This window comes from Pristis pectinata, chromosome 1 (assembly GCF_009764475.1).
Source record: "Pristis pectinata isolate sPriPec2 chromosome 1, sPriPec2.1.pri, whole genome shotgun sequence".
In the NCBI taxonomy this organism is placed as follows: domain Eukaryota; kingdom Metazoa; phylum Chordata; class Chondrichthyes; order Rhinopristiformes; family Pristidae; genus Pristis; species Pristis pectinata.
Genome location: NC_067405.1, coordinates 99525145 through 99536565, shown reverse-complemented (window position 1 = coordinate 99536565; position 11421 = coordinate 99525145). Strand labels below are relative to the sequence as shown.

At 42.0% G+C, this 11421-nt stretch overlaps 2 protein-coding genes across 2 annotated transcripts in view; one reads left to right on the top strand and one right to left on the bottom strand.

Moving 5' to 3' along the window:
- aven (apoptosis, caspase activation inhibitor) overlaps positions 1-756 on the bottom strand; it is a 66872-nt gene extending 66116 nt beyond the window's left edge. The window contains exon 1 of the mRNA XM_052021165.1: positions 62-756. Coding sequence (XP_051877125.1) covers positions 62-280 — 219 coding nt within the window. The 5' untranslated portion in view covers positions 281-756. The remainder of the gene's footprint in view (positions 1-61) is intronic.
- A 5121-nt stretch (positions 757-5877) lies between these two features.
- chrm5b (cholinergic receptor, muscarinic 5b) lies at positions 5878-9067 on the top strand. The gene has a single exon (XM_052018372.1). The coding sequence runs from the start codon at positions 5997-5999 to the stop codon at positions 7527-7529; it is 1533 nt and encodes a 510-aa protein (XP_051874332.1). The 5' UTR covers positions 5878-5996; the 3' UTR covers positions 7530-9067.
- The last annotated feature ends 2354 nt before the right edge of the window (positions 9068-11421 follow it).

The following is an 11421-nucleotide window of genomic DNA, read 5'->3' as shown; positions in this document are numbered from 1 at the left end:
GCTGAGAGACCGAGCACATGAGCCGAAGCCCCGCTGCAACCCCCGAGCCCGGCGCTCCTACCTGCTGCTCCGGCGGCCAGGAGGGGTGGTCGCGGCCTCGGGGCGGCCGTGATCCTCGGGGCGGCCGTGATCCTCTGAAGCCGCGGCCCTGCGCCCCCTGCTCGGGCACCACTGGCCGCTGCTGTCGGTCCCCGGGGCGGCTCGATCCTCGGCCGCGGCCTCTCCCTCCTCCCCGGCGGCCGCGGCCTCGGCTCCGGGTCCGCTCCGGCGCCTCCTCCATGGCCGAACCGGGCGGCGAAACCCGCAGGGGGAGAGGGTGCAAGCGGTGAGTGAAGGCTGACAGGCGGTGAGTCGAGCAGAGAGAAAGTCACGGCCAAGGAGAGGGCCAGAGAGAGAGAGAGACAGGCAACGAGAGAGGAGAAACAACGGCAGGAGAGCAGAGAGTGGGAAACGGAGAGAGTAACAGTGAGCGAAGCAGAGAGAAAGTTACGGGTAGTAAAGTGGTGGGGGGGGAAGAGTCACAGTGAGTGCAACATAGAGGGGTGCAGGCAATGAGAGAAGAGAAACGGGGTGAGGGTCACAAGTGGTGAGGGGAGCAGAGAGAGAGAGAGAGTTACAGGCAGTGAGAGGAGGAGCAGAGAGAGAGAGAAAGTCCCAGGCAGTGAGAGGGGAGCAGTGAGAGAGAGAGTCATAGGCGCTGAGAGGGGAGCAGTCAGAGAGAGTCAGTCACAGGCGCTGAGAGGGGAGCAGTCAGAGAGAGTCAGTCACAGGCGCTGAGAGGGGAGCAGTCAGAGAGAGTCAGTCACAGGTGTTGAGGGGGGAAGCAGTCAGAGAGAGTTACAGTCGTGGGGGGCGGGGGGGGGGAAGGAGAGCAGGCCACGAAAGGCAGGAAAACGGAGGCTAAGTTGGGAAGAAGGCAGCCGTGGTGCAGGCTGTGAGGGGGCAATCTGAACGTTACAGGAGCCAGAAATAGATACAAAAATAGAGTCAGATTGAGGAGCAGTTCACAAATTCAACAAGAATCAGCACCTAGACAGAGCTGATGATCATAGCCAGCAAACATCAGAAGGCCTAGTACAGCCACACAGATGAAGACAGAGCTAACACCAATCATAATGGGTAGAGGAATTAATACAGTGATAAAAGTATGAAGGTCCCATTAACACAAAACAGGGAACATGGTTGAGGCAGGTATATTAACAACATTTAAAAGACACTTGGGCAGGTACATGGATAGGAAAGGTTTAGAGGGATAAGGGCCAAACACAGGCAAATGGGACGAGCTTAGATGGGCACCTTGGTCATCATGGACCAATTGGGCCAAAGGGCCTGTTTCCATGCTGTATTACTCTATACCAATATCTTGTACAGCTGTATCATGATGTCCCAACTCCTATACTCAGTATCCTGACTGAAGAAGGCAAGTGTGCCAAATGCCTCCTTCACCACCCCATCCACCTGTGTCGCCACTTTGAGGGAACTATGCACCTGCACCACTAGAGCTCTCCGTTGTATATATTAAATATCTGGAAATAAATTGTAACGTACCAATCTTTAAGTAAACACTTTTGATCAAAATCTACTTCTGAGAACTTTTACATAGGGAGTAAGCTATTTAGCATCTGAAATTGGCCGAGTGTGAGTTCAAATGCAAATGGAAAGTATATAGTAAATCTCAAGGTCCTGCCATTTACAGGACCCTAAGAAGCATAAATGGATAGAGGAATCTTGGGGTGCGAGTCCATAGCTCCCTGAAAGTAGCAACACAAGTGTTTAGGGTGGTAAAGAAGGTGTACAGCATGCTTGCCTCATTCGTCGGGGCATCGAGTATAAAAGTTGGGAAGTCATGTTGCAGCTGTAAGACTTTGGTTAGGCCATGTTTGGAGTACTGTGTGCTATAGAAAGGATGTGAAGGGTTTGGAGAGGGTGCAGAAGAGGTTCACCAGGATGTTGCCTGGATTAGAGAGTATTAGGTATAAGGAGAGGTTGGACTAACTCGGATTGTTTTCTCTGGAGCATCAGAGGCTGAGGGGCAATCTGATAAAAGCAGATAGATAGCAATGATTAAGAGGTATTTAGGCGGACACATGAACAACCAGGGAATACAAGGATATGGACTATGAGCAGGCAGATGCGATTAGTTGAATTTGGCATCATGGTTGACACAGACATGGTGGGCCGAAGGGCCTGTTCCTGTGCTGTACTGTTCCTTGTTGTTTCCTTGTTCCCCCAATTAAATGGATAATGAGCTGTGATCATAGCTGTGATTACATATACCTGCCTTTTCCGCTTATCCTTAATATCTTTGGTGAGCAGATTTAAACTAACAATTAACCAAGCATCAATTCCCATCTGCGGAAGAGAGCCCTAAGTTTCTACCAGCTCTACATGTCTACATGTTGAAATTTCCTGCTAACTTCACTTCTGAAAGACCTGACCCCAACTTCCACACATTACCACAAGTCCAAGTCACCCCATCAGATCCCCTTAGTAACCTATCACATCACCTGTTCATCTTCTATATTCTAGCAAATATAATTGTAGATTCTATAATCCATTCTGGTGACCTAAAGAGTCCAATATGTAAGGATCTGATAGCACTCGAGAAGATTTGTAAATGTTGTTAGAGCTGAAAATGATTCGCTTTGAGGTGACATTTAGATTATTTTCTCCAGAATATAGGAAGGTGAACAAAGATTTAATCAAGTTGCAGAAACTCCATGAAGGCCCAAACAGAGTGAACAGGAAGCCACTATTTCAATCAAGAGAACAATCACAATGAGACATTGATCTGAAGTATTTGATAAAAGGATGAACAAGGAGTTAGGGAAATTTTTGGTCTGGAAGTCACTGCTTGAAAAGGTGGTGGAAGGAGAAACACTGAATACATTTAAGGAGATCTAGAGGAGTACTTGAAGCACAGTAACTTACAGGACTACAGATCAAGACCTAGGAAGTGGGCTTATCGAAATAGGTTTCCTTAGGCCACTGTGGCATGATATGTCAAATAGCCTCCTTCTGTACTGTAAATCTTCATGATAAAGCATTTAGATATTTAAATTTGGATTCAGCATCTACTCAGTCGTTTAAAGACACAAGACACCGTACCTACCTTTACTGAACATTTGATCTACTTAACATTATTATTTGATGTCTCATTCATCTGTGGATAACTACAATGTGTGATATGGCACTAGTGGGGTGGACAGGGGTGGATTAGTAGGAGACCCCCCACTCCCCCAAAACACCCATAATAATCATTAAGAACATGCACATATGTATTGATGTGTAAAATAAAGGTTTAAAATGCCACTCTAAAAGCTGTGAAATATAAATTCCTGTGCACACCCAAGCAATATTTAACTATCACCAAGGGACTCAAATGCAATGCTTGTGCAAGGCTTCATTGTGTGAAATGACTTAAAATGTGTGAAATAAGTGTGATACTCAATGAAATAACTTTCTGAATACTCTTCAGTGACCTCTACTGGAAGGTACAAGGTCACATTTGGGGGTTCTGGCTCATAAGAATGGCCACGTGTCGGAGTCCTGGAAAGTGCAGGAACCTACCTACTCAGCGGTCCCCAACTGTTTTCCAGGGAAAAAAGGGAGAAATTTGAAAACTAAAATTTAAGTTTTTCATACACTTATGTTTCTGCAAAAATACTCTTCTCAACAAAACACCACATTGTACATTCAATATCGATCCCTAATCTCCAAGTCTTTTTACTTCTTTAAGGCATTGATTCTCATAAGCCAAGAATATGTCAGACACCACCACTGTCAAGCCTGATTTCCTGTCCAATCCAATGACCAAATACACACATTTTCCACCAAGAATAAGAAACTGGATGACACTAAGGAAGGGGAATCCTGACTATTTCCTCCCTAGTTTATACAGATTACAAAAGTAGAACTGGAATATTGTCCAACCTTAGTATGATCTGTTGCTGAGGCCTACAGAGGAATTCAAGTATGCTGCCTCTTGGAGGGAGCATATTTAGCTTCATTGGGCAAATATGTACACAGGATACATGGCACAGATACAGGCTATTTGGCCTAACCAGTCAATACCAACATTAATACCCCACTCAAACTCCTCCATGTGCTTGTCCAGCCTTCTCTTAAATGTACCCATTCTATTACCATTTCCTCTGGTGGCAAATTCTGCATTCTCATGAAATTCTTCTGAATTTGGTATTTGTGTCCACTTTTGATAAATATTGGGAGCCCACGCTCATGTTTGCAACCTTCCGCCTTCCACCATCACCAGCAACCTTGCACTGGATCCAGGTCTAGGCACGAAAATTGAGACCCTCTTGTTTCATCGCTATATTGCAAGTAGGGGCAATTTAAATACTGCAGCCAACAGGGGAGTTTCTAAGCAACTTGAGCTAGTATTCACTCATTTACACTTTTAACATAACTGGAACTTGCTTGAGCAAAACAAAAGATTGGATCAAGCCCTACTTACAAATCTGGCAACATTCCCATGTCAATGTTATAAGTTCTTGATGGCTGCACCAGTTTAGGGAAGCACTGCAAATTGTGCTCATTTTCTTAGGCATGCATGTATGAATAGATAAATTTTAAAAGCTTTGTTATATATAAAAAGACTAACTTACTACGTAATGGAATAGGACTGACCAATGACACTTGAAAACGTTCAGATTTATAAAGTCATTTTTAAAATGTTACATCATGGAACCTTCAGCTAGAAAACTGGATACGCTAAAAATTCCCATTTTTGATGACAAACCCAACCATAGATCCACGCCGATATACCACTCATAAAATCGATCAAAGAACACAAAATAACTAAAAGAAAACTAAAGAAACAGTTACAATCCAATACACTATCCACTTACATTTGTTTAATGAACACAAGAATTAGGAGGAATAGGCCATTCAACTTCTTCAATCTACTCCTTAGTCCCTTCATTCCACCAGTATCCAGAAATCTATTGATCTTTGTTTCAAACACAGTTAATCCACAGCTCTCCAAGTCAGAGATTCCAAAGATTCACCACCCTCTGTATGAAGAAATGTCTCCTTATTTCAGTAATAAATGGTGTACCCCTTATTTTGAGACTGTGCCCTGTTGTCCTAGACCATTCAGATAGGGAAAACGTCCTCCTTGCTTTCTGAGCCCGCGAAGAATTATGAATGTTTCAGTGAGGTCACTTCACAGCTTACTCAGTCTCTTCTCATGTGACTAAGCTGCCATCCCATCAACCTGTCTGGTGAATCTTTGCTGCACTCCCCCTACAACAAATATATCCTGCTTTAGATAAAGCAACCAGAATTGCACACAATAATCTTGGGGGAGGACTCACTGTAACCTTACTACCACAATTCTGAATACATTTGAATTCAATTTCTTGATTATGTCTTCAGCGGAAATTCAAGTTCATAAAGCTTGCTTTAATATGATCACCTAATGGGTACAGACCACTTTCTGTTCACAGGAAGAACTTTGTTATTACTTATTCATGTTACTTCTATGACAACGTAATATTTCAGAGATGAGTTCTACTCCAAGTAATTGTTTTTAATATGGAGCTGCACTGTATTTTACTTCATCATTATTACATTCATTCTGTGGTAAAATACCAAGGCTTTGAATTAGTGCTGGTCTTACTAGGACTACTTAAAGAAAAGGAACTAGAGTTTTCATTTTAGGTGCAATCAGAAGATTGAAATTGAAGTGTACTTGAAATTGTGCAAGTTACTCCGGTTGTTGTTCTTCAATCAGCCAAGTCATTCAGAATGATTAAATCAGGTGAATTTAGTACTGATTACAGGAGGTCAAGAAGCAAGTTACTTAATGAGATATAATTAGTAACTGCATGTTTTCTTCTTCAGAAGAACCAGAGAAGCAAGGAGAAAGGATACCTGGAGAAGCAACTACTCTAGCATCATCCCTGGTTCACGTCATCAGAAAAAACACCCATTGTTCCTTGCTTATTCTAGGTATTGCTCCAGTTCCAGAAATCATGGGATCAGATCTCTTCAGGAATGGATCTATGACTGGTAACAGCTCCAATCAAGAGGAAGGACAGGGCCTTTTGAAAATAGTAACAATTTCCACTATTACTGCTATTGTAAGCTTTATAACAATAATAGGTAATATTTTAGTCATTGTGTCATTCAAAGTGAACAGCCAGCTAAAGACGGTGAATAATTATTTCCTGTTAAGTCTGGCCTGTGCTGATCTTATAATTGGAGTGTTTTCAATGAATCTCTATGCTTCTTATATACTGATAGGTTCCTGGTCACTGGGAAATTTGACGTGTGATTTATGGCTCGCACTGGATTACGTGGCCAGTAATGCCTCAGTCATGAATTTGCTCCTTATAAGCTTCGACAGGTATTTCTCAATCACACGGCCTTTAACCTACAGGGCTAAACGTACTCCCAAAAGGGCTGGTATCATGATTGGGCTTGCATGGTTGATATCCTTTATATTGTGGGCCCCTGCAATTTTATGCTGGCAATACCTGGTTGGAAAAAGAACAGTTCCTTCAAATGAATGTCAGATACAATTTTTGTCTGTACCTGCTATTACCTTTGGTACGGCAATAGCTGCTTTCTACATCCCTGTGTCAGTCATGACAATATTGTACTGTCGCATCTATAAAGAGACTGAGAGACGGACTAAGGATCTGGCGGAACTGCAAGCAACAAATCTCGCCTCTGAAGACGAAGTTGTTGTCTCCAAAAGGACTCTGCTAACATCCTGCTTTGGATGTGTCGGCCACAAGCTCTCACGCAGGGAAAGATCCCAAGTATCATGGTCTTCAAATAGAAGCACGACGGTAACTCTAAGATCCACACACACACAGAACGCCACAGATGAATGGTTAAAACGTGACAACATAGATTCTTTCGAAAACTACCCCATGTCGGAAGAAGATGAAAGGCTCACTCCTAGATCTGCCTCTTCGGTGTCTCAAGGGCAGAATCAGAACTCTGAATACCCCGGGGAGGATGACACAAATGTGTCCTTGGAAGAGCCTCCTGCAATAAATAATTATGAAAATCAAAACTATTTGGTGACCCCCGTGAAAAAACAGAAGGATAAAAAGCACATCTCTTACAAAGGTAATAAAGTAGCCGTCAAAAATGGCAGCTCTTCATCAACCTCAGACACAAGTAATGGTTGCACAGAAATAAAAGTAACACCCCGCCAATCCACCGAGCCAGAAGTTCCATACATGAGAAACATGGATCAAAATCTTAAATTGCAGATCACCAAGAGAAAACGGTTGGTTTTGATTAAAGAAAAAAAGGCAGCACAGACACTTAGTGCCATTCTACTGGCTTTCATTATCACATGGACACCGTACAATATTATGGTGTTAGTCTCAACGTTCTGTTCATACTGTATCCCAACGTCATTGTGGCATCTGGGATACTGGCTGTGTTATGTTAACAGCACAGTCAACCCCATGTGCTACGCTCTGTGTAACAAAACCTTCCGTACGACTTTCAAGATGCTGTTATTATTTCAGTGGAAGCGGAAGTGAATTATCTGGGTGGCAGCAAGTTACATCTTTAAAATGTGAGAGTAAAGTGGATGTTACTTTCTTCCTTCGATGCTCCAGATCTGACCATTGACTATCATTCAATAATTGTTTCTTCGCAAAATATCGGAATTGAAACAACAGCCTCGACAGAACAACTTCCTTGAGTTTATAGAAACGGAACTGAACGAACACCAACTGTAACCACTTCCAATGAAGCCCAAGAACCTGCCTGGAATTTTTTGTGGAGACAATCACATGACCCAGGTGACCGGGACCTCCTTAAATTCTCATCTTAACTTTCCTTGTCACAATGACAAACGCTTTACTATTCAAAAAGATTATTACACTAACCCCAAGTCACAGTGCTTAAAATTCTGAACTATAAATCAAATAACACCGAGGTGCATACCTTATGCAGAGAAAGTATTGTTTCATTTATACCGGGATGTCTGCCTGTTTTGGCAACTTATTTGCTGCTCTTTCCTTCCTTCCCTCCTTAAAAACAGTACCTACTGACAGGTGTGGCTTCATAGGCACCCAACATCCTTCAACTGCAAATGTGACCGAATGTCAGCAGGCCATTGAAACACTGGAGGGGAAAGATGCGAGAACCCAAGGCCAGTTCAAATCATCTCACCACGTGTGCAAACGTGGGCTCTCTCCGACAGAGTTACTGGATGATGATCAGGAAATAAAACCCTGGGTGGATTTTCCCTCCCTGCAGTGTTGTGGTTTTAATGCCCTGTGACAGATCCCGCGGCCTAGAAATGGAAAGGTCGAATTTGGGTCCGTTAAACACTACCCCCCCCCCCCCACCCCTCCACCACCATCACCACCACCCCCAGTGGAAAATTGGGAAACCCACCTGGAAAGCTCCATTAAGTGGGCACAACGCTAGCAAATGCTTTCCTGTGTGGGTGTGGGGTTAGCCTTTGCAGAAAGGGCAAAGAATTTCCAATAAACCCACAGCAGCGAACCCAGGTGATAGGGTCCCGGGATTGGTAGGGTGGTCGCCGGTTGCATTCAGAAACATCGAAACGCCTTGAAACTTTACCAAAAGTTTTTTTTAAATAGCTCACTTAAAACATGTTTACGAAAATGAAAACACCAAGTATAGCACACAAATTACAAACAAAAACCTAACTTAACTCCCTCTACCTTTTATTATCCTTGCAACTTTACAATCCCCATTCAAGTGACTGGGCTGGCGGACCGTGCACCAGATATAACGGCGCAAGATTGGCGCTGACCACCCCCCTCCCCCTCCCCCCCGGCTGGAGGCAGTGTCAGGCTGGCACGGAGGAGTTCGCATGGAAATGCTGAGAGTAACCGCAGTTTGGCGGCAATTTGGTGCATTCACCTGCAAAATCTGGGCTTTTGTGGCAAAATCAAGGAATCCGCTAATAGAGAAGCATAGTCAACCCCTTTGTTGTATAATCCAAAGACAACGTAATATTGATTACACCTGTTGAACTCCACATTATCGTCTCTGTGTTCGCTCGCTGTGAAGTAAACTAACTTACTTTGTATCTGGCCACATCTTTTTTCAAATTCCTTGAGAGACACTTCAACTCCTTCAAATTCCTTGAGAGGTGGTGGGGGTAGGGGGAGGGGTGTGTGTATAAAACACACAAGTATCTCATACTGGGGCTACAGTTGCTGCGCCTCCGGGTCAAACTGTTACATATTTGGTAAAGTGAGACCGCAGAGTGACACAGCACGGAAACAGCCCATCGTGTCCGCACCGACCCTACACCGATCCCATTTTATTCTCCCACATTCCCATCAAGTCCCTCCAGATTCTACCACTAGGGGCAATTTACAGTTTTCAATTGAACCTACCAACTGGAGTACCCGGAGGATACAAAGGTAATCAGAAGGAGAACATCAGGACTGAGCCTGAGCCACTGGAGCAGCGAGGCTGCGGCACCCTGTGCCACTTGTTCCATGAGGAACAAAATTACCTTAAAAGTGCTAGCTAAATACACAGTGTATTATTGATAATCAAATTTCCATTCCTGCCCAAATTTGAGTTTACAGCACAAAATACTTTTACAATTTTCTGGATTATACTAATTGGCACCATCCCTCTAGGAAGATACAAGGTCAGATGGTATGGAATATGTAAAAGATTGCATTGACACTAATAGAATGGTTTCCCGTGCCAGGGTTGTTGAGATGCATGAACATTTTATATTTTAAATCTGGTCTATATATGTCGTGTCATATAGATTAAGATTAGATCTTAAAGTACAATATGTTCCATTTTCCACTTCCTTGAGCACAAATCAACTCATTCAATAGTGATCAAAATGGAAATGTGCCAAAAGTATGTTCAGACACTGACTAACCATCCTGCTTGTAATTTTGTGAAAATGTCTTTTTCCAAATCAAGATGAAAATTAAATGCAGAGAACTTTTTTTATTTTGATTGTTCTTTTGCTCAAAACAATGTTGTTACCATCAAAACCTTTGTTAAGTACTGAATGTTTGAATGCTTTTTGTTACCTTTGTTAAAATACAATTGCTTTTGGAGATGTTATTAACCTCAAAAGTATTTTATCAATTATAATGAACTGTATAAAGTTTTGACATTCATTCACATTTCTTGCAATGCAAAAAGCTTTACTTGGCCATACTCTCTTGATGTTAGAGTCCAGAACTGTTTTCTGAAATTACAGAAAAGTTGTCCAATGCAAAATCTAATGATTTTGATAATTAAGAGGTATGGTATGCACGTACGTAAAAAGTAATCAGATCTAGGGTTCTTGTGACTTATCTGATCAGTAGCAGTGGCATCAGTGGTAAATCTGTACTTTTCTAATTTAAACAATCCTTTCTCTGTCATGTCTTAAAAGGCTCCGTGAGTACATTTGTTGACTGTGGTCTGCTTACATGCTATTGACATGGTCGCTTAAGTCTTGTATGAAGATTGCTGAACTTCTAAACACCTGATTCATAATTTATATCTATTAATGTTATATTTATTTGACAAACTGAATGAAAAGCCTTTGTTACAAAGATGTAGGTATTGCAGATGTGCAGGTTTATAAATGTACAATTATTGTATTGTTTCAAGTTAATATTTTATCACAAATGTTTCACACTTATTGTCAATAAAGTCAAATTTAACATTCTCCTAATTCACAGCCATATGTCCACAACCTACAAATAGACCCATTTTCAAGATTCATGGATTTATTTTTCATTTAAATTTGGGGGAAAAAAGAACAATTCTATAAGTTTCTTTTTCTTTCAGTGGTAACAACACACTAGGATAAAGATTCAGAATGTCTTTTGCCCAAACAGCCCAGCTCCTGCACCAGGCAGTGCTGCAGTTAAATAGTCACTGGAGCTATCACAGTTGGGTCTCACATCTTCAACCACTCCCAAGAAAGATGTTAATAAAAATTAGGAGCTGAATCCCACCTATTTTATTCTTTTGAATAGCTTGGGAACTTAATAAAACTAATGGTATCGCATCCACTGTAAGAAAATTAGATGCAAAACTTGAGTTGTCCTGGGAGGTCCTCCACATCCATGATAAACATTTCAAAACTATTAAAATGGATTAAAGATTCAATATAAGTAATTATATACATAGTATATTTGAACTAAAACCAACCAACATAATTAAAGTGTTTTAAATAATTAAAAATATTGAACAAACCACAAATACTTAAATAAAAGGAACCTACCTTTTTATCATTTTTCCATGCAGTCTTCCAATTGTCACTGACATTAATGAGTGCTGGGGCTAACCTGGAGTCCAGAGGCAGAACATGTTGAAAGGTTTGACAATGCATGCATAGAAGTCTTGCACTGACTGGCATTTAGACAGGCAAATGATGGCAGTTCCATTCAGAACTGTTGGTATTTTAACAACAGAACC

Bases quoted from the DNA above. Each gene is read 5' to 3' on its own strand.
- chrm5b (XM_052018372.1), top strand. From the start codon at position 5,997: ATGGGATCAGATCTCTTCAGGAATGGATCTATGACTGGTAACAGCTCC.